Source organism: Dermacentor silvarum, chromosome 10, assembly GCF_013339745.2.
Source record: "Dermacentor silvarum isolate Dsil-2018 chromosome 10, BIME_Dsil_1.4, whole genome shotgun sequence".
In the NCBI taxonomy this organism is placed as follows: Eukaryota; Metazoa; Arthropoda; class Arachnida; order Ixodida; family Ixodidae; genus Dermacentor; species Dermacentor silvarum.
Window position 1 is genome coordinate 3,479,309 of NC_051163.1, and position 19,263 is coordinate 3,498,571.

The 19,263-nt window shown below is 54.2% G+C and overlaps 1 protein-coding gene across 3 annotated transcripts in view; it reads right to left on the reverse strand.

The window, feature by feature from the left end:
* The window catches only part of LOC119431233 (gamma-tubulin complex component 6), a 314,121-nt gene that overhangs the window by 185,537 nt on the left and 109,321 nt on the right, over positions 1 to 19,263 (reverse strand). For all 3 annotated transcript variants that reach the window (XM_037698710.2, XM_049657249.1, XM_037698709.2), the window contains exon 8: positions 2,270 to 2,379. In XM_037698710.2, coding sequence (XP_037554638.1) covers positions 2,270 to 2,379 — 110 coding nt within the window. The remainder of the gene's footprint in view (positions 1 to 2,269; positions 2,380 to 19,263) is intronic.

Genomic DNA, 19,263 nt, shown 5'->3' on the forward strand with positions numbered 1-19,263 from the left:
TAAAGGGAAACTGAGACATCCACCCAAATGTAGCAATTTGCTACAATGGAAACCCAACAGGGTTCCTCGAAAGAAAGCTTCGCAGTTGAAGAAAAATTCCTTTGCTTCCAGAGTAGCGTGAATAAGATGATCGATGAAAGGAACAGCAACGTCAATATGCACAACGACGTTGTGATGAGGCTCGGCAGGACCCAGTTCAAGGCCACATCGCATTGGTCTGTTAGATCAGGTGATACCAGAGCTTCACTGGCCAACCACCTTAACAGCTTGGATCGGAGCCAAATTTGTTTTATACACCAAATCCAACTGGTCTTTATATTTTTCTTCATTCTACTGCTGCTGTTTTTTTTTTTCTTTCCTTTTTTGTATATAATAGCGAGCACTGTACATTACTGATGTGTTTGCTTCCACCTTGGGATTGTCTTAACGTGTTAATAAATGATCACGATGATTTATGGCCACACACTAAATACTGACACGAGTACTTGTTCAGCCTACTTAAATGATCGCAGGCAATATGTTGAAATTAATGAGAAAAAATCTGGCACCCTTCCGATATCATCAGGGTGCCTCAGGGCAGTGTCCTGGGGACCCTTTTATTCCTTATTTATGTTAATGATTTAGTCACAGTTATTAATCAAGCAATAAATATTGGCTCATTCGCAGCTGATTGCATTCTTTATAGTAATATTCATGTGTCCGGCGATCAAGTTGTTCTTAACATAGCCTTCAATAATATCCTTAACTGGTGTGACGAATGGGGTATGATACTGAATAATGATAAAACTGTGCTTTTTCATGTCACAAAGCGACTTAGCCCCCTTAAGTTTTCTTATTTCATGGGCTCTAAGCCCTTAACTGAGGTGTGTGATTATAAGTACCTAGGTATTAGTCTGACAGGCAACTTAAGCTGGAACAACCATATTGCTAATACATGCTCTGCTGCTCTTCGCAAACTCTGCTGCTTTACATGTGGTGGTGCATCTTTAAGTTTGTGTCGTAAAACGACACAAGCTTAAAGATGCACCACCACATGTAAAGTGTCTGGCGTATGAACACTTGATCTGGCCTAAGCTTGATTAAGCTTGTATTATTTGGGACCCGCATACTAATGTTAACATTATCCCACTTGGAAAAATCCAGCGAAAGGCTGTGCGATTTAGTTTCTTTTCATACAGCCACCAGCATTTCGTCTCATCAGTTATGGAATCTAATAAGGTTCCCTCATTACAATTCTAGCAAAAAGATCAACGTTTAAAGTTTTTGTATTCATTACTTAATCTGGAAGCTCGGACTCGACCCAGCCCCGTACTTATTCCGACTTGCTACCCAGAACACTCGTCAAACGCATCCGCTCTAACTCCTCATTTTGCCAGAACAAATGTATTTAAATTCTCATTCCTTACGCAAACAACTGGAATAATCTGTCAATTGACTGCTCTAACTTATTATTTTACCAAAACAAATGTATTTAAATTCTCATTCCTTCCGCAAACAATTAACAACTGGAATAATCTGTCACCTGACTGACTATTGTCTCTATATTAATAGAAATCTTTGTCTCTGCAATCCACTTGATAATGTTTCTGTTTCTGTATCCACATTTTCTCATAGTATTTCTTAGCACTTGTGACAATTTGTTATTTTGGATGTTATTTATTTTCGAATTTTTTTATGTTCATTGGTGTGTATTGTTGTTTATGAGCTTACGTTTTGCCCCTCCTGCTTGGGCCATGTGGCCTGCAGTACTTGTGTCAATGAATAAAAAAAAAATCTTTTTCCGGCGACTGCTTTTCACCGACTATCAAATGCTAAGCATTATCGCTCGGCGCAGGACGTGCCTGCATGTGTCGTAATTTCGCAAATGGTATCGGTGATTCTATCTATTGTCTGTTGTCGCCAAACCTTGTGTGGTCTGATTGTGTGTACGACGCTAATTGTGTAGTAATTTCTGGAAACCACGCGGACACCAGCAATTACAGTGGAACCTTTGACGAGTGATGTATAAACGCCGACGCACTTGACCCGCTGATCACATTTCGACGATCGCCGACTTCGCTCGCCACTATCATTGCGCTTTGAAGTGTCACTTTTGTGGGCAGAAGTTCGCCCACTAAAGAGTTTCATGATTCACAGTTTTCGCAACTGTGTTCTTCACCGTCACTACAATATGACAACATGCAGACCCAAATAAAAAAAAAAGTGTGTCCCTTACTAGAGAATATCTAGAATTTGGCCCCGTGTTGCTACAAAAATTTTTACTGCTCACCGGAGGTAAGGCTGGCAGCTCTGCTGAAGAAGGAATGCCACGATGGATGATTCCTCCTGGCCCCAGCAGCTCTTGGCATGTTGACACAGTGTGCGCAGTAGCAGCATGCTCTGAACAGTTTAAGAAAACACCATTGCTGTGCACCGTCACTCACTATCTCAATGCAGTATAACAGACATAGTTAGCAACCATTTATAATTTCACTAAGGAATCCCGATGAAGAAGTGGGACACATCACGAATAGTGGCATAACTGTACTATACTCAGTGTATTAAATGTGACAGGGATACTTCAAAAACATACAAAAGAGAAACACTAAGTCAGTTCAAACTGATAATGTATTCTTCAAAAACTATACTTTTGTTACTGTTGTTGCAATGGGCTCATTTTAGATGAGAAAATAAAACTTAAGGTTAAATTTCATTTTTAAATTTCGCGCAGGAAGCCTGGGCTGGTACATCAGTGTAACATCACGGACACCAGATATTTTTTGACATTAGTCCTAAATTGATGCACTTCATTTTGTGAGTATAGCACATCAAAGACAGAAAATACAATGTAAGTACAGTGGATGTATATCTTGGTGTTCTTTCTTAGCAAGGAATAACACCACGCTTTCTGTTTTATGTGAACCGAATAAATAAACGCAGATCTTCAGGCACATTACTGAAATGCTATTTCCCTGAACTGTAGCCGAGTCTTTCAATATTGGTGTCTACCGTGTCAAAAGGGTACAGATGCGATGCACAATGTACTTTTATTATTTGATGACCACAGTTGCTGGAAATATGAGCCATACACCAATAAGCACTTCGATCTGGCCACTCATTAGAGAAGCCGTTGCAAACTTATATTTTGCAAATCAAATACAGAAATCATGAAAGAGCATGTAGCGGATGCAGGCTACCTTACAAATGTGTGGCACCAATTGCCCTCTGAAGTGTAAATGACATAGCAATGCCAGGACAAAAAGCGGAGGAAATACAGCATAACACGTTGTGGGAATGCACGCGCATAAGGAAAACACCCTACAGGAGGTGATAAAGTCGAAGCCTTCACAGGCATGTGCTGCGCGCCGGAGAAATCGGAATTCGAATCAAAGCAAAATACATGCGTACAGAACAAGAGATCCGGCTAATGCTCCAAAACCAACCAATACGGGAAGTGCAAAAACTGTGAATTCTGGGCCTCTGGTTACAAACTAACAGGAAAGTAGATCACACGCTACTCTTGCTTAAATCTACAGTACAAAAGGTGGCCCGAATGATACACAGGGTAACCTTCCATAGGAAGAGCTTTAAAGAGGATGAAACTATCAGATTGTTACAAGCTTTCATAATCAGCAGGGTGACACACAGCCTACCTTACCAGCACCCTACAAACACTGAAATACGAGCCATCAATATCCTCACATTCACGGCGTACAAAACCGTCCTGGGACTAAAAATAAAGCCAGAGATCAACTGGAGGGCCTAGGTTAGTACAATACATATGAAGAACATGCCAGCCAAGGTTATAGTATCTATAATATCTCAAAGGGAAAGACTCATAGCACCACAACAGGCAGGGCCCTGATCGAGCGCTTAGGGTATCCCCTACGGCCCCAGTACCTAAACGAGAAAACCACCCCAATGCCCCGGGAAATACGGAATATAATAATAGCTTCCCTAATACCAAAAACATGAATCCCGTATATCATCAACCTAGAAGGCACGCAGGGGCTAAGAATCTAGAAAAGCGCTTCAGCTCGCTTCCCGGAACGATCTACACGGACGTAGCTAAAATACAAAATAACAGATACTGCCTAGTGGCTGTAAGCCAGCAGTCGACCATAAAAGCCTCTACCAAAGCACAATCAGCCAGCACGGCAGAGGCGGTAGCAATTGCCCTAGCCATCAAGGATAAAGACTGGAGAGGAGAGTCAGCCTTGGTACTCACAGATTCCCAAGTAGCCTGCCTCCTAAAAACATCCCCAAGGAGGCCTTAAAAAAAATTTGGCACATGGCTTATAAAAACATCATGCGATTGTGTGGTGCCCAGCACACACGGGGCTGGAGTGTAGTTGCTGTGCTTGGCAGCAGGTGAAGTCCAGATCTTCATTTGATACCCGCTCTATTCAAAGGATGTGGCCATAGCATCCAATCCGATTTTGACTGTATACTATAAGTCGCGTACCGACGAAAAATTCAGAAAAGGCAATGCGACTTATACACCAAAAAATACGGTAACTTCACAATAATAACACACAAAAGAAATGAAAATAAACGTAATGCACCAAGATTGTCATGACCAAAATATGCGAGTAGTCAAGTGTTGGAGCACATTGGACAAACAAATTAGCACAAGTCTTAGATAACAGCTTGTGGGGATCGAGGTGCCTTCCCACGCCTCGTCCCCAAGCTCGCATGCGGCGCTTAGCTCGATCTACGGGAACCGCCGCTGTAACGGCAACATGGCGGACATGGCTATAGCGCGCCAGACCTACTTTCCCGCACAGACCGTGCTTCTCCCCCCCCCCCCCCCCCCCCCGAGATAACATGTCACCGGGACACGACCTGATTTGCCTCCCGAGTGGCAGCCCCTGGGCACCCTCTCCACCCGAGCTCTCGTCCGCTGAGCGCTTCCTCGCCGTGGCAGATGCTCACAGGGCCGCAACAAGGTGGTTACATGAGACGCGTACTCGATCGGTCTTACGGTGAGCCTTGGCCCGTAAGCGCCGTGACTGTCGCACTGTGCTGTATCTTGGGTGAATACACCGGTGTTTGTTCACGATCTGACTCCGGAGCCTTCTCTGCGCCGTGTCGGAGAGTCGACGAACCCTGCCGTAGCGCCTTTGTGTGTTGCGGAGTGGAGGAGCGTCGTGCCCTTTCCTGACCGTCGCTCGTAGGGTAAGCCTTGTGCAAACCCATCTCCACATAACTGGCACCAAACGCTGTTTCCGCGTGGCATCAGAGCAGGCCCCTTCACGGCCGTCGTTCCTCCTTGACCCTCTGGCTACGCATTTAATGTCCTTCGATGCAGACGACACCGACAGCATGAGGTACGTTTGCCTCAGCGACCCTCTGCTTTCAGCCACCGAGGGCGATCCCTTCTTTGGACATCCCTTTGGTGACGGCCGCTCGGATGTGTACGCTAGTCCCAGCCATGCCAGTTTCGGGTTTCCTCAGCTGTTTGAGACGCGCCACGAGCAGGTGCTTACGAGGCCCTTGGACATGCTGTTTCCGCTCGCTGGCCCCCATTTGTGCCGAGCGCAGCAGAGTACCCCGTGTGTCGCATCGGAGCCACCCTGCTTAGATGCCAGCACAAATACGCTCACCGGTCTTCCTTTGTCCCGAGCATCGTTCAGAGCGCCATGTGCTGCGTCGGAACCACACCATTCTGCCGGTGCGTTCACGGGTCTTTCCCTGCCCCGATCACAGCCTGGTGTCGCACCGGAGCCACACTGCTTAGGTGCTGGCACAAACTCGCTCGCTGGCCTCGATTTGTCCCGAGCACAGTTTAGTGCCCAAAGTGCAGCATCGGAGCCACCCCGCTTACACATACACGCGTACACATATGCTTGCTGGCCTACCTTTGTCCCGAGCACCTTTCTCCGACGAATACGGCGCGGTGCAGCCGTCCCGCTCCACCGTAGACGAGCTCGCTGGCCTTCCTTCGTCCCGAGCGCAGTTCGGTGTCCTGCGCACTGCAGCTGAGCCTCCCTGCATCGCTGTTGGTGCCAAACCACTCGCTGGCCTCTCCTTGTCCCGAGCACAGCTAGGAAGCAATGTCAAGCCCGAGCCGCGCCGCTCAACCAACAAAGTCGCCGCGCTTTCCGACTACCTCTTGCCTCATGCACAGCCGAGCGACATCATCGACGTGCGTGAGCCACCCCGCTCCGCCGTCGATCCGTTCGCCGGTCGCGTGAAGCCTCATGCACCTGTCGGAGCGGCAACCCAGCTCTCCTCCATGCCGTTTACAGGCCCCTGAGGGGTCTCACACATGCTCTTGGGACAAAGGAACGACAACACAGTAGTGCAAACAATCAAAATGGCATTTATTGCACCTTGTGGGGATTGAGGGTTGCGCCGGCATGACTGCACGGGCTTCGCCTGCTCTGCCATCCCTCGCCATCGTTCCCCGCTGGCCTCCTTCTCCGCCCGCGCCGCCTAACCGGTTCCCGCGGTGGCGCTGCGCACGCGGCGGTTGGCGGTGAGGGCGGGGCGCTGACGTCACTACGCGGCCGGTTGTCGGCCGCTAGCGGCAAAGCGTGGACTTTTCTCCAGGACCAGCGCACGGTACGTTCATGCTTTCCTCTCGTCCGCCGACACCTTTGTTACTAGGACTGGAGCTCGCGCACGGTGCCTTTGCCCGTGCGTGGAGCGCGTACTTTGTGCTGATCCTTTCCCGATGCTAAGCCGACGAGCGGTGCCATTAGTGCTCGCACGAGGTCGTACCCCGCCGAGCCGCACTTGCCGAAAGCCTAAGCCGAAGGATATTGCCCGTGCTCTCGCGAGTTGACCCATTGGTTATCGCCAGAGCAAGTAGCATAGCTGCTGGGACTTTTCCTAGCGGCGTGTCCCAGCTTGAGCCTGTGCTCTCGCCGCAACGTGCTATAGACGCCTGTTATTGTATTTTCGCCCTGGTGCAGGACCCCTTTGGCTCCCCTCCGAGCGGGCGTTTGTACAGTGCTGGTGCCGACGGTTTCAGTAAACGGTTTCCGTCAACTCAGGGCTTTACTGTGTTTTTGCGTGCGTCGCTCGATAGCCCCTTGCGGCCTCTGAGCTCGCGCGCGAGCGGTGCTGGAGGCGACGGCTGACGCGGCCCTGTGGCTCGCTAAGCTCGAACCCGCGGTGGTTGGTCTCCTGTGAGACACCAAGAACCCACACTGGCGCCCAACGCGGATTCAAGGGCTCATTAAGCCTTTGTCTGTGCTTAGCCGAGTCAATACGCCTTAGCGAATTGGACTCGCCGCGTTATGTCTGCTAGGCGTAGTGACCTTTGTCCTTTGTTAGTGCTAGCAGACGCCGCGTTGCTCGAGAACGGGGCCAGGGCCCCCCTTGAGCAGCGCACTCCTGCACCCTCGCTTGTAACGACCCCCTGTGGGAACGGCAACGTGAGGCGCTACGTACCAGCTCCCTTTGGAGCAGTAGCGTTGTTTGAAAACGGGGCCAGAGCCCTCTCCGAACAGTGCACACGGGCACATTCGTCTGCCACGGCTCCCTTTGGAATGCCAAGCAGTGCGATGTCGCAGCGCTCCCGATCATTGCCTCCTTCGGGAGTAAACGGAGCGCAGCGCGGAAACGGGGCCTTAGCCCTCTCCGACTTTTGCCCGTTGGCTGCTTCTCAATTGAACAGCCAAAACCAGTGGTATGCCGCGGCCCCCTGTGGGGAACCTTCAATCACGGCGACCACGAATTCTGCTCATACGTCTCCCTTTGGAGTACACTCGGTGGCGCCCAGTGGCACACCGATCGAGCACACACCTGTTGTATCGACACTGGCTGCTTCTCAATTGAACAGCCAAAACCAGTGGTATGCCGCGGCCCCCTGTGGGGAAAATTCAATCACGGCGACCACGAATTCCGCTCATACGTCTCCCTTTGGAGTACACTCGTTGGCGCCCAGTGGCACACCGATCGAGCACGTGCCTGTTTTGTCAACGCTGGCTGCAAGCGGCCTAAGCAATTCACGTATAGCTGCCTCAGGTGGCAGCTGTGAACGACAGCAGGCGCACCCCGCTAGGAGCCCTTTTTGCTCTGGGGACGGCGGCACGCCGGCCGGTATCCCTGTGGAAACCGCGCCACTGATCGAGCTGGACGTCAGTTCATCCTTGCTCGATCGCGCCGCTAACGCGCCAACGGCTCCCTTTGGAGCAGGCGCACAGACGCTGTTGCATAACGCCGCCGAAATGATCCAGGCGCTCTCTGGGGCAGTTAAAACACTGTCGGCTGTTCCGAAATGCGCTCACCCCGCTGTACGGTTGGCAGTCCCGACCTACAGCGGATACGGTGACCTGCTTAGTGCCAGGGACTACTGTTACTCCCTCGCACGCTACCAGAGAGTTCTGGGTTTGAACGGTCAGGATGTACTCGGACGCGTCGTCCCTGTTGCACTCACTGACTCGGCGCTAGGTGGTACAGGCTTTCCGGACACCGTGCAACCACCCTCGAGGAGTTCCGCGCGGCATTCCTGCGTGAATTCCTACCCGCTGACTACGAGAGTAGGATGCGGCGAGAGCTTGGGCTACGTACACAGGCTCCTGATGAGTCGCTTCAGGAGTAGGTACGCGCGATGCAAGACCTTTTCTTAGTCGCCGAGCCCAATGCCTCGAACGAGGAACGCGTCGAACGGGTGATCAGGCAGGCACATCCGACCTTTTCGGCGTACCTGCGCGGCGGCAGCTTCCGAAATCTGGAGGAATTAGCCGCCGAGGCAAAGCGCATTCAAGGTGACATTATCGCCGCGCGCGCCTATCGCCCACCGCCGCCCGCCAGCGAGGCCCTTGAGCCGAGCTGCGCGTGGAGAGGGCCTGAGCCCTTTCCCCAACGGCAACAATCCGGCCAAGCTGCCTTTGCGGCTGCAAGCGGGGGTGTTTGGGAGCTGAGCGCGCGCGCTCTCGATCCCTACACGCACGGGCGACGGGCAGCCTGTGCTGTGCCACCGACCGAAACGCATGCGCAGGGACGCTTTTCGACCCAGCGCATCGCGGAGGGAAACGCTCGTTATCGGCCCATTGGCCGAGCGGCGAGCCGACCCCGGCAGGGAGCTGAGGCTGCTCCGCCTCGGGAAAGATACCGCGGCGGAGTACGCTGTTTTCGCTGCCAACGAGGGCACATTGCAAGGGATTGCACCGCGCCCTGGTCTCCTGGGAGGCCGGGAAACGGGATAGCAGGTCGCTCGCGAAGGCACGAGTGACCGAACCTTTGCTTGTTCCCTCGGCGTACCGAGCAGGTTGTGTTGCTGGTAGGCACGCGCCGTTTATTCCGGTGACCATTGCCGGCCGCGAATTTTCGGCGCTGCTGCACACGGGCGCAAGCGCTTCGTTGTTCGGCGAACAGGTTTTGTCCCACTTGCAAAAGCACGCAGGGCGCTTGCGGGACTGCCGAACGACATTCAATCTTGCGAAAGGCGTGGCCTATTCGGCTAGCGCTGCAAGGCTGACTGTCAGGTGGGGAGAGCGAATGAGACGCACGCGTTTCGTTCATCTCCCAGGGCTCAGTGTTCCTGTGATTCTCGGCCGAACTTTCTCCGTAAAACTGGGATCGTTGTGGACATTGCGAATGGCGGCTATCGCGACGGTCGCTAAAGCCGTTCATCAGTCCGCCGGCGTCCGATCTTGCCTGTGCAGATGGGGCGTCGGAATCGTGTCGCGCGCCGAGTTCGGGGGCAAGCCCCCGAGCTTCGCGCTCGCCCGCTCATGGTCCCCTTTGGGATCGAGAGGCACGGCACGAACCGTGTCGCGCGCAGAATTCGGGGGCAAGCCCCTGCGCTATGCGCTTGTCGACTCACAATCCCCAGTGGGATAGAGCGACACGGCACGAAGAGGCACCACATCCTCTGTCCGCCTGTGCGGCTCATTTGGATGATGCACAGAAGGCTCGTTTGTCGGCACTGTTACGCGACAACGCAGACCTTTTCACCGATCAACCGGGCTGTACCGATTTGGCGAGCCACGCGATCGAAACTGGTGACGCGCTTCCTTTGAAGTGTAACCCCAGGCCCGTCAGTCTTGCCAAGAGGCAGGTGATTGATGGTTTGCTGGACGAGATGCTATCGGCCGACATTATCCGCCGCTCGTACAGCGCCTGGGCGTCTCCAATTGTGTTGGTGCCTAAGAAAGATGGCAGTCATCGCCTGTGCGTAGACTACCGCCGTCTGAACGGAGTGACTCGTAAGGATGCCTATCCGCTTCCTACGATTAGCTCCATTGTAGGAACCCTGGGCAGTGCGAGGTACTTCACTACGTTGGATGCTTCGAAAGGGTACCTACAGGTCCGGATGGATGAGCGTGACCGGTCCAAGACCGCGTTCACGTCCCACAGAGGGTTGTTTGAGTTTACTCGTATGCCCTTAGGTCTATGCAACGGTCCTGCGACCTTTCAGAGACTGATGGACCGCGTCCTCGGGGAAGCAAAGTGGTCATACTGCATGTGCTACCTCGACGACATCGTGATTTACTCACGAACCTTCGAAGAACACTTGGCCCATGTTGCCGATGTGCTCGAGAGGGTGCGGGCCGCCGGGATGACTTTGAATCCTGCGAAAGCCCAACTAGCGCAAACCCGAGTTCAGTTACTGGGGTTTACGCTGGGCGAAGGCTCCATTGAGCCGGACCGGGAGAAACTTCGGGCAATCCTCGATTTCCCCGCGCCCAAGGACGTACGTGGCCTTCGCCGCTTTTTGGGAATGGCCAACTTTTACCGGTCGTTCATCCCGTCCTGTGCCCGAGTGCAGGCGCCCTTGAGCAAACTCTTGGGCAAGTCGGCCGAGTGGCAATGGGGACCTGAGCAGCAGCAGGCTTTTCGCCAACTGTCTAGCGCCATTGCGGAGACAGCGCAGCTCAGACTCCCCGACCTGACCAGACCGTTCGTTGTCCAGACCGACGCGAGCGATCTGGGTTTAGGAGCAGTCCTCCTACAGGAATACGATGGCGTGTTGCAGCCGCTGGCCTTTGCCAGCCGCTCCTTGATACCGGTTGAGAGGAATTATTCCGTGACGGAGAAGGAGTGCCTCGCTATCGTGTTTGCACTACGTAAATTCGATGTCTACCTTGATGGTACGAAATTCGTAGTGCAAACGGACCACAGTGCGCTAAGCTGGCTGATGCGGCTCCGTGAGCCTGCGGGCTGGCTGGCGCGCTGGGCTCTCCTGATACAGCATTATGACTTTTCTGTGCAGTATCGAAAGGGGAGCACTAACGTGGTAGCTGACGCGCTATCTCGTGCCCCATTGTCCACCCAGAACTTTTCTCCAGGTGCTACAGCCGCTGCCGGTGCCTTAGCACCAGCTAGCGTCGGGGGCGAAACGAGCGGAGAGAGAGGCGAGTCCGCAAGCGGTCAAACCTGTTTCTCCGCGCTCCAGGCAAGCAGCGCGCCGGAAAGCGTGCGTGCGTGGGAGCTTCTCGAAAGCGAACCCATGACGCCGATGGCTGCAGTCCTGAGTGGGGACGAGACCAACCTCCCCTTTGGGAGAATTGGAATCGCTTTCAGCAGGCAAGAGCTACTGAAGGCCCAGCAAATTGATCCGTTTTGTCGCGGAGTGAGCGACGGTCTCAGGGAGACGGAGCGCTGAGACGCTGCTGGTAGTGCGGCGGGCGCAGGGGCACCGGAAACAGCGTGTGTCGCTGAGTCCCCCGCGGATTTATATTTGCTGGATCATGATGGGCTCCTGCTGAAATACATAGCCACCGATGATGACGCTGTGGACCCGTTTAAGGTGGTTATCCCCAAAAGTCTGAGAAGCGCACTGTTGCGATGTTCTCATGACGAACCCTTGGCCGGTCATTTGAGTGGCTCTAAAGTTTTTGCGAAACTAAGCCAAACTGTGACCTGGCCTGGCATAAAGCGTGACATTTTTCGCTATTGCCGTTCCTGCCATGTCTGTCAAATGGTGAAATCAAGGGGTGGCAAGCCGCCCGGGCTGATGAAACAAATCGACAGTGAGCGTCCGTGGCAAGTGGCCACCTGCGATCTTATGGGGCCTTTCCCCAGGAGTAAGCAGGGGTTCACACACCTGATGGTAGTCGTTGATCATTTTTCTAAATGGGTGGAACTGTTTCCGCTTCGTAAAGTGACAGCGCGAGCGGTGCTGGAAAGGCTACAGGAAGTGTTTTGTCGGTTCGGCTTTCCGAAAAGACTGATTACGGACAATGCGTCCTATTTCACCGCTCGGGTGTTTGGTGCTACGTGCCGTTCCCTGGGAATTAATCACTGCACCACTTCGCCCTACCATCCCCAGTCCAATTTGACGGAGAGACTCAATAGAACTCTTAAACCAATGTTAGCGGCCTTTGCCGAACGTCAAAAGGATTGGGCAGACCACTTGAGTGAGCTCGCGTTCGCAGTCCGAACCTCCGAGAATCGCTCAACTGGTTTCTCTCCCGCCTTTCTCAATTTTGGAAGGGAGTTGGCTAATCCGGTGACCAGTGTCATGCAATGCCAGCTCGGGGACGAGGAAGCGCCGGCAGACTGTTCTGCTTACGCTTCAGCACTTCGGGACAGGCTTTGTCGGGCTCTCTGTAGAGCAAGGCAGAGTTTGGCGTCGGCCAGGGCCCAGCAGAAGGCTCAATACGACTGGAAGCATCGCCATCTTTCATTTAAGGTAGGTGATCTCGTCCTGAAGCGCAACCACGCTCTTAGCGATGCGACCAAGGGGTTCTCAGCCTCGCTCGCTCCTAAGTGGCTTGGTCCGTACCGAGTAAAGAAAGTTTGGTCTCCGCTCGCGTACTTGCTGAACGATCCCCCTTCGGGAAAACTCAGCCGTGCCCATATAGCCGACCTGAAGGCCTTTGCGTCACGGTCCGACGAACTCGCGCCAGTGCCCAGTGGCATTGCGCGCAAGCAACGGGGCACACCTGGAGCAACGGACCGCATTCGGACCACGCACCGGTACAATCTGAGGAAGCGGTCACCTGTGTGATTTCGCGCCGGACGACGGACTTTTCCGCAACCGAAGGCCCTCAGTAAAATGCGTAGCCTCAGTGGGCTAGCTTCTTTGCGGCCAGTGCACGAAAAGAAGCTAGTCCCAGCCCAGCGTATTGCAAGTGTTGTTTATGTAGTGTTTTAACAGTGTGCATTTTTTTTCCCATTTTGTTTAGTACGCACGCTGAGTGTACTTTGTTTTTTGAAAGTGTGTTTAATTTTCGCGTGTGCAGCCTTATAGTTTAATTCATTACGTGTTTTTTTTTTTTTCCTTGTACGTAGACGGTGAAGATTTTTTTTTCTTTTTCTTGTTCTTTTCTTTTTCCTTTTTTTTTTCTTTGCCGAGAAGGGGGTTGTTGATTTGCGCGGTCGTCAGGCGCGGGGAGGACAATGGTCCGATTGACTCGTCGGTGTGAGGGGGGCGAAGGACACTTTGCGCCTTCTATGGCGCGGCGCGTTGTGGACGGCGAGGAGCATTGCGGTGTTTGGGAGTGTTGCGCAGCCATGGAGAAAACCTCAAGGAGTGTGTGCGTGCGTGTGTGTGCGCGTGCGTGCGTGGTGCCTGTTGCTCTTCGAAGCAACCAGAAGTCGCACCAACTGCAGCATCGGATCGTCGTGGACACTGAAGGTGGACGGGGTCACTGACCCTCTGACGACAGACCGAGAGCCCGGCTCTCTGCGGTCGCCGCCGTTGTGCAAACGCCTTGCAGCCACGTTTGTGGCTGCCGCCTTTTCATCTTGGCTCCGGCGGCGTGGCCAGCTGACCCGGCAGTGTCCTGCCCCATCCGGCTGGAGTTCGGGACCGCCACCACCACGAAAGCAACAACTCCGATCTACCAACGGTAAGCCCGTTCCTGCTATCAAGACTGCCCTCGAGACTCCGACGTCTTCGGCCACCGACCCTAGCCACAGAACTTTACGCGCCGTTTCCCCTTCGCACCTTGGACACAGTCCCGCGCCAGCAGCCGATTTTTTAAAAATATTTCTCCCCCCCTCTCGCGGCATTTTTTTTTTTGTATTAGAGAGCGTAGCAGTGTAAATTTTTTTCCCCCCACGATCCTTGTATATAATTATTATTATTGTAGTGCATGAAAGTGTTTTTTTTATATATATATGTCGGAACGCGGTGTTTTAAGAGTACTTGCTGGGCTGAGGTTAGCATTTAGCTTGTGCATGAAAGACTCAATTGTCTTTGATGCATAAGCCCCTACTAGCTGTTTCGCCAGGTTGGTAGGGGGGCATTTAAGGAGAGGAGGATGTGGGGATTGAGGGTTGTGCCGGCATGACTGCACGGGCTTCGCCTGCTCTGCCATCCCTCGCCATCGTTCCCCGCTGGCCTCCTTCTCCGCCCGCGCCGCCTAACCGGTTCCCGCAGTGGCGCTGCGCACGCGGCGGTTTGCGGTGAGGGCGGGGCGCTGACGTCACTACGCGGCCGGTTGTCGGCCGCTAGCGGCAAAGCGTCGACTTCTCTCCAGGACCAGCGCACGGTACGTTCATGATTTCCTCTCGTCCACCGACACCTTTGTGACTAGGACTGGAGCTCGCGCACGGTGCCTTTGCCCGTGCGGGGAGCGCGTACTTTGTGCTGATCCTTTCCCGACGCTAAGCCGACGAGCGGTGCCATTAGTGCTCGCGCGAGGTCGTACCTCGCTGAGCCGCACTTGCCGAAAGCCTAAGCCGAAGGATATTGCCCGTGCTCTCGCGAGTTGACCCATTGGTTATCGCCAGAGCAAGTAGCATAGCTGCCGGGACTTTTCCTAGCGGCGTGTCCCAGCTTGAGCCTGTGCTCTCGCCGCGACGTGCTATAGGCGCCTGTTATTGTATTTTCGCCCTGGTGCGGGACCCCTTTGGCTCCCCTCCGAGCGGGCGTTTGTACAGTGCTGGTGCCGACGGTTTCAGTAAACGGTTTCCGTCAACTCAGGGCTTTACTGTGTTTTTGCGTGCGTCGCTCGATAGCCCCTTGCGGCCTCTGAGCTCGCGCGCGAGCGGTGCTGGAGGCGACGGCTGACGCGGCCCTGTGGCTCGCTAAGCTCGACCCGCGGTGGTTGGTCTCCTGTGAGACATCAAGAACCCACAACCTTTCATACACTAATGCACACTAGCCAAATTACAACCAATAGAACATTCACATGGGCGCGCGACAAATCAAGGAAGTCCGACTCAACGCGACCCAATAGCGAGCGAATATGTTCACCCCATGCTGTAACACCATCGCCTAGTCATTCACGTGTGAAGTCACGCGAACGATGGCGCGTTCGAACGATCCGTGTTCGTCCATAACGGTGTCCTGCTCTGAGCCTTGCGAGACGGTCTCGTGAAGCGGGTCGGCGCACGCGCGAAGCGTTCGTGCGTGTTGGTCGCCGATCCCAAGCCAAAGAGGAAGCGTCTTCGACCTTTTTCTTCCAAGTCACCCCGCCCTTTGGTGGCGTTAGCATCTCGACACTCACGACATCTCTTGCAATGCCCCACAACCACTACAACCACCGCCGGCGCTTAGCCACGCGGCGAAGCCGGATTACGGGAGACGCGAGCTATGCGGGGAAAACAACATCAGGGGACGCGTGAGAGTCGCGCATCCGCACATCCCCCCAACCTTAAATCACTAAAATAACCATGTCACACAGTCTATCGACGCGCACGTCGCAAACAAAAATTAGTACACGCGATATTGGCCGCGCCAAGGAAATCTCCACACGTTACAATCCACAACATTCGAAACGACATTGTCTCTGGGGTTCACCGCTGGCGTCCGTTGGACACAGCACCAGCTCTGGAGATTCGACGGCACGACTCCAGCCCAGGACTCCGGAAATGGCGATGCAGAAGTCGGCAGGAGCAAGCGTCGCTCGCGCCGACGCGCCCTGCAGGCAAAAGGTGCAGTAGCCATTGGTGACTGCCGGCTCTTTTCCCAGCCGCTGAGGGTTGCGAGCTGGACACAGGCGGCCGCCGAAATCGCTGCGCCGAACTGGCCACAGGTATCTGCATCGCCTAGGGTAGCGCGATTGTAGTCTGGGGCAGCAGCGCTGACGATGTGCAGGTGACAGCAAACCAGGGGTGACTCCGCTCACGCTGCGTACACTCAACACACTCGACAAACAATAAAGTAGTGCAAGGGAGAGGAATTCGGCATACGCATCGCCCACGTGGTACGATGTTCAATTCGGCTAGCAAAATATCGGGCCGCATTTCAGATGCTAAGGTCACGTGAACAAAGCTTACTTTCTTGAGTCAAACGAGTAATTTCAATAAGTGCGAGGCGAACTAATGTGCGACACCTCAACACCACGGTCCACCAGGTTGTCTCTCTCAACGTGCGACAGGCGGCTTTGTAAAGCCTTAGGCCTAATGCGTCGCTACCCTGACAACGACTGGCATCCCCAAAAAAAAAAACCATCACCCAAAATGGGCACAACAGGCAGCCGCGAGGAGACGTTAGCTCTGTGAAGTGGTCCTACCCCGCTCGGTGCACACAGCATCCGAGTTGACGGCGCCCACCGTCCCAGACGGTGTCGGAGCGCCCGGTGCCAGGCCGCAATACCAGTCAGTCCGTAGCGGCACCCGTGGCCCGCGGCCACTCGGCTCTCTGAGCCGCGACTTCCGAAGTCAAAGAGAAAGAAGAAGCTATTTACATAAGAAATTCGGACCACCCACGAGGCTTCCGTACTCTCTCGCTTCAGGCTTGCAAATGCTCCACGGGCGCTAGGCCTCGCTCTCCCAGGATGCAGACCACGTGGCTCTCGTACCGACGTGTACTTGAACAAAACACTCACGAAAAGGCTTAGCATGTTGAAAAGTTCAAACACGCTACAGCAACCGTCGCCTCGCTCAAGAAAACACGCCGCCGACGCTAGTGATCAAAATCCACGCTAGGAATACGCTTCGGTTGAAACAAACGTTGTCTCGAACCGAGCAAAACTGTCAAAATTATCGTCCAATGCCCCAAGAGGTCCACGTTGGGCAGCCAGATGTGGGGTCTCACACATGCTCTTGGGACAAAGGAATGACAACACAATAGTGCAAACAATCAAAAGCATTTATTGCACCTTTCATTAACTAATACATGCTACCCAAATTACTATTGATAGAACGTTCACACGGGCGCGCCACAAATCAAGAAAGTACGACTCACCGCGATCCGATAGCGAGTGAATTTGTTCGCCCCATGCTGTGACACCATCGCCTAGTGGTTCATGTGTATGGTCACGCGAATGGTGGCGCGTTCGAACGATCCGTATTCGTCCATAGCGGTGTCCTGCTCTTAGCCTCGCGAGACGGGCCCGCGAAGCATTCATGCGTGTTGGTCGCCGATCCCAAGCCAAAGAGGAAGCGCCTTCGACCTTTTCCTCCCAAGTCACCCTGCCCTTTGGTGGCGTTAGCATCGCGACACTCGCGCCATCTCTCGCAATGCCCCGCAACCACTACGACCACCACTGGCGCTTAGCCACACGGCAAAGCCGGATTACGGGAGACGCGAGCTATGCGGGGAAAACAACATCAGGGGATGCGTGAGAGTCGCGCATCCGCACATCCCCCCAACCTTAAATCACTTCACATACTCCAGCGAAACATGTCACACAGTCTATCAACGCGCGCGTCGCAAACAAAAATTAGTACATGCGATATTGGCCGCGCCAAGGAAATCTCCACATGTTACAATCCACAACATTCGAAACGACATTGTCTCTGGGGTTCACCGCTGGCGTCCGTTGGACACAGCACCAGCTCGCATTCCCACACCCCTTAGGGTCGGGCGTGCATTTTGGAAAACAGGCGCAGGTTGGCCCTTGTCAGACCGCCACGCCTGGCACAGAGCAAACGCCGCTGCACACTGCAGCAGCACAGCTTCTCGAAGTCCTGATGGAAACAGCGAACTAGCAGCCTAATGCTCTAAAGGAAGACCTCCATTCCCCACAGCCAGGCATGCCGAGCAGCCTACTGGTACCTCTCCCTGAGTATGGCGGTTATTCGGACCGCATGAGTGCTACGGAGTACCTCGAGGTACTGCACCGCTATCAACAGGCAATGCTGCTGGACGACAGCGCGATGCTAGGCACTGTATTGCCCATCTCAGTGACAGCCCACGTGGCACGGTGGTACCGACTTGTCGGCCACCAAGCTCGTTCGATGGAGGAGTTTAGGACGCTTTTCCGCAGCAAATTCCTCCCTCCTGAGTATGAGCGCCGCATGTGTCACGAGCTAGAGCTTCGGGCCCAACACCCCGATGAATCTCTGCTCGAGTATGTCAGGGATATGCAGGAGCTCTATCTTCTTGCTGACCCTTTGGCATCTGACGCCGAGAAGGTGGAGCGGGCCATTGGTCAAGCCCACGCAACCTTCGCCACTTATATTAGGAGCGCCCGTTATCATGACCTAAACGAGTTGGCCTCCGATGCGAAGCGGATTCAGGGCGACATACTGGCAGCAAGAGCCTACTGCCCGCTGCCACTGCCGTCCGCCTCTCTCGAACCTCGTTGCACGTGGGCTGGTGGTGACTCGTCACCCCGTAATCCCCCGAAATACGAGGCCACGAGAGAGTACCAAGGTGCGCGCGACCTTTCTGACAGTGCTCTCGACCCGTACTCGTACGTCTGGGCCCGCTGTTTTGCCCCGCACGGCCAACGAGAATGCAAACCCCGTGACCCCGTGCACGAGGGGAAATCCAATAGCGGTGCCCCTTTGGCTAGCGAAGGAAAACCACCTAGCGCTCGAGACGCACCCGGCCCCCTCAATCGGTCCAGGCATTGTCTGCTACTGTTGTCATGAATGCGGCCATATTGCCCAAACAAGCACTGTGTGCCGCCCTACGCAAGAGCCTCCTCACCAGTCGTGAAATGGCGTCGGCCGTCGGTGAGTTCCCTATCGCCAGCGGCGACAGTAGGGGCGCATGGTGGTGAAACGCAACCTTGGCTTCAATGGCGTGTCGAGCTGGCACTGACTCATCCGCCACGCCGGCGCCTCTTATCGTCCTTATGATTGCTGGTCGACAGTTTGTGGCGTTGCCGGATAGCAGGGCCTCGGTCTCGCTGTTCGGCAAAGACATTATGGCTCATGTGCGCCGGCGTTCTGTCCACATTAGAGTCTGCGTCACCGCCTTCCACCTCGCGAGCAGCACGGCTACCTCGTGCGGCTCGGTGCGGTTGGTTGTGCTCTAGGAAAATCGCATGCGCCGTCAGCGCTTTCTGCATCTCCTGGGTCTTCCCGTGGCTGTGATTCTCTGTCGCGACTTCCTTGCCCGCATGGGCATCGTGATTGACGTCGCAAGCGGGGGCTAGAGGGCTGGCACTTCCGGCCCCCTGCAACCCTTCACTACATTTCTGCTGACCACGGTGGCCCCTCAGATGCCAGATGCCGCGCGAGTGAAAGACGAGAGAG